This window comes from Penaeus chinensis, chromosome 24, assembly GCF_019202785.1.
Source record: "Penaeus chinensis breed Huanghai No. 1 chromosome 24, ASM1920278v2, whole genome shotgun sequence".
In the NCBI taxonomy this organism is placed as follows: domain Eukaryota; kingdom Metazoa; phylum Arthropoda; class Malacostraca; order Decapoda; family Penaeidae; genus Penaeus; species Penaeus chinensis.
In genome coordinates, this window is record NC_061842.1 from 6,587,274 (window position 1) to 6,590,850 (window position 3,577).

General features: G+C 61.8%; 1 protein-coding gene across 1 annotated transcript; it reads left to right on the plus strand.

The window, feature by feature from the left end:
* Positions 1 to 2,212: 2,212 nt before the first annotated feature.
* On the plus strand, positions 2,213 to 3,064 carry LOC125037842 (basic proline-rich protein-like). The gene is made up of 2 exons (XM_047631086.1): positions 2,213 to 2,395; positions 2,525 to 3,064. Exons 1-2 carry the CDS (start codon positions 2,213 to 2,215, stop codon positions 3,062 to 3,064), a joined length of 723 nt encoding a protein of 240 aa, XP_047487042.1.
* Positions 3,065 to 3,577: the final 513 nt, after the last annotated feature.

The window sequence follows — 3,577 nt, forward strand, 5'->3', positions numbered from 1 at the left end:
GGAGGGACAGGGAGGAAGGGAAAGAAAAGGATGGATGGGGGGAGGAAGGGGAGGAGGGGGGAGGGGGGGGGATGGGAGGGAAAAGGGAGAAGAAAAGGAGGGATGGAGGGGGGGGGAGGGGAGAGGGTAGGGAGGGAGGAAGGGGAGAAGAAAAGGATGGAGGGAGGGGGGAAAGGGGAGAGGAAGGGAGGAGAAGGGGGGAAGGAAAAAAAGGATGGATGAGGGGGGGAAGGAGTGGAAAGGGAAGGGGGAAAGGGCAGGGAGGGGGGGGAAAGGGGGAGAGGGAAGGGAGGGAGGAAAGGGGAGAAGAAAAGATGGTGGGGGGGAGGAAGGGAGGGGAGGGAGGGGAGGGAGGGGGAAGGAAAAAGGGGAAGGGGGAAAGGAGGAGGAAAGGGGAGAAGAAAAGGATGGAAGGAGGGGGAGGAAGGTGGGGAGGGAGGGAGGGAGGAGGGGAGTAAGGGAAGGGAGGAGAGGGAGGAAGTGTAGAAGAAAAAGGATGGATGGAGGGTAAGGGTAGAGGGACGGAGGGGAAGGAAGGGAGAAGAAAAAGGATGGGTGGAGGGGGGAGAGGGGAGTAGGAAGGGAGGAGGAAGGGAGAACGACAAAAGGATGGATGTGTGAGGGGGGAAGGCGAGCGGGAGGGAGGGAGGAAGGGGAGAAGAAAAGGATGGATGGAGGGGGGAAGGGGAGCGAGGGAGGGAGGAGGAAGGGGAGAAGAAAAGGATGGATGGAGGGGGAAGGGGAGAGGGAGGAGGGAGGAAGGTAGAAGAAAAGGATGGATGGAGGGGAGAAGGGAGAGGAGGGATGGAGGGGAGGCGGGACGGAAGGCGGAGAGTGAGGGAGGGACGGAGGAGGAAGGGAGAAGAACAAAGGATGGATGGAAGGGGGAGGAAGGGAGAGGGAGCGGAGAGAGGAAGCGTGAGAAGAAAAAGGATGGATGAGGGGAGACAGGGAGAGCGACGGATGAGGAATGGGAGAAGAAACGATGGGTGGAGGCGGGGAAAGGGTAGAGGGAGGTAGGAAGGTGGATGGAGGGGGAGGATAGGAGAAGAAGAAGGAGATAGAAGGGGGGGAGGGGGGGAGGGTGGAGGAAGAAGGACGGGGGAAGGAGAAGAGGAAAAAGAAGGAAGGAAAGAAAAATTGAATGTGAGGGAGGAGGAAGATTAGAGAGAGAAAAATGAAGGAAGGAAGGACGAGGAACGGGAGAAAGAAGGAGAGATGGAAGGAGAGGAAGAAAAAGAAAGAGGAAGAAAGGAAGATAAAGGGGGAGAAAGAAAGAAGGAAAGAAGGGTGGAGAAAAAGAAAGATTTACAGGGAAGGAAGGAAGGAGGAAAGGTGAGAAGGAAACAAGGAAGGAGAGAACGAGAGATGGAATGAAGAAAGGAAGGAAGGAAGGAAGTGAAACATAGGAAAGGAGAGAAAGAAGGAAGAAGGGTGAGCTTTTTTTTCTCTCTATCTCTCATTCATTCTTCGTTTTCAGCTTTCAGTTCTTTAAACCTTTCTCCTACCCCTTCGTTCTTGTTCTCTCTCTCTCTCTCTCTCTCTCTCTGCTCTCTCTCTCTCTCCTCTCTCTCTCTCTCTCCTCTCTCTCTCACTCTCCTCTTCTCTCTCATCTCTCACTCCCCCCTCTCTCGCTCTCTCTCTCTCTCGTTCTCTCGTTCTCTCCTTACTCTTTTCCTCTCTCTAAACCCAAACAGCGAACAATAAAGAAAGTCGGAGGAGGAAAAAGACGAAATGAGCGGTCAATCCGGCGAGAGCGAGGCATTAGCAAAAGGTCGCGGGGGAGGGAGGAGGGGGGAGAGGGGGGGGGAGGGGATCGCCGTTTTAAAGGGGGGAGGGCGTCGGTCGCGGTCGGGGGAGGGGGAGGGGGAGGTCGCGGGGAGGGGGGAAGGAGAGGGGGGGGAAGGGGCAGCTCGCTCTCGTGCGCCAGGTCGTTGGTTTGATTTCGTCAGGATCCTACGGACGTAAGAAGGGAAGGCGAAGGGAGGACGAAGGGAGGCGAAAGGGAGGAAGACGGGTAGGAGACTAAGGGAGGACGAAGGGAAGGAAGAAGGGAGGTACACACGAAGGAGACAAGGGAGGACGGAAAAGGGAAATAAAAACAAAGGGAAGGACGAAGGGAGGACCGACGGGAGGATCCGAAGGTGAGGACGGAAGGGAGGGTACTGACATGGGGAGCGTACGAAGGGTCAGGTTAGCGATTATAGGGAGTATGAAGGTAAGGGCGAAGCAGAGGAAGGACCGCACCCCGGTCGTACGCCGGGCGGCCTTTCGGACGGGCGAAGGGCGTGACGACGGGAGAGACGTAAGTGGAACCGAAGGGACCATGATCCGACTTTATGCGGACGCAGGACCGTGGCTCAAGATGGACAACGAATGGCCCGAGGAACCGCTGGCCAGGTAATCTGTAGCAGGTCGCCACCGTCCGGGCGGCCCTCCGGTGCACCGAAGGGCGAATGGCGCACCCGCCGGGCGGACCGCGGACGGGTCGCTATTAGGACTCCGGTGACGTGCGGTCTAACAGGCGAAACCCGACTGGAATGACCGAGCACGGGAGCCGCCGGGCCTCCCTGCCCGTGGTCGGCCTCCTTTCTGCCGCATCGTGCTGCCTCCGTCCCCTCCACCTGGCTTCCGCCGGCCCCTCGGCCGCCTGTGCTGGCCTCCTGTCGGCCCATCCATTGCCCCGTCCACCAGTGGGCGTCCCACCCCCCCGGTCTGCCGCCGGCCTCCCCCTCAGGGAAACCGCAGGGCGAGCCGCATGGACTGCCTCCTGGGCGGACCGAAGGGCAGTGACGAACGGTCCCCGCCGGGCGGCCGGACGGGTAGGGCCACCTCCGGGCGCGCCGCCGGCAGGCCCGAACCGCCAATGCGCGACAGGGAGTCCGACGGTCGGACCGACGGTCGGCCCAGGGAGCGACGAGGGCCACCGAGGGAGGCCGAATGGCTGCCGCCGGTCTGCCGCAGTAGGCCGTCCTGTAGGCCGCCCTTGGCTGCCCGCATGGCGACTAATGGTAGACAGACGAGCGGCTCGGACCCCGGGAGGCCCGACCACTGGCACGCGTGACGACGGTCGCGGCCGACGGAGACGGCAGGGCGGACGAAGTGAGGACGAAGTGGAAACGAAATGGAGGACGAAGGAGGACGAATGGAGGACGAAGTAGGACGAAGGGAGGCCCTCCGGGAGGACAAGGGGAACACGAATGGGCTGCCGATAGGGTCTGCCGTCATGGGCGTGCCGACCGGGCGTCACGACGGGAACCGCGACTGGCCGGCCTTCACCGGTCGGCCGCAGGTGCTGGCCGACGTGCGCGCCCCCGTCCTCCGGGACCCCGCAGGGCGGCCTCCTGTCGGCCGCCCGGGCCCTCCCGCCGGGATGCCCTCCGGCATTCGCCGGGGCTTCCATCCGGACCGGTCCCTCCGGTCTCCCCTTTTCTTCCCACGTGCTTGCCCCTCCGTCGTCCCGCCTTTCGGACTCCTATGCGTCTTCCCGCCCGTGCCGGCCGACTGGGCTGCCGCCGGGCGGACTCCTTCCTACCTTCTCCGCCTGCGTCCTCCTTCGTCCGCCAGCAACAGGTCT

Excerpts from the sequence above, each read along its gene's own strand:
- LOC125037842 (XM_047631086.1), top strand. The coding sequence starts at position 2,213 with ATGAAGGTAAGGGCGAAGCAGAGGAAGGACCGCACCCCGGTCGTACGC. Across the intron at positions 2,396-2,524 it reads AATGGCCCGAGGAACCGCTG|GCGAAACCCGACTGGAATGA; the intron begins GCCAGGTAATCT and ends GCGGTCTAACAG.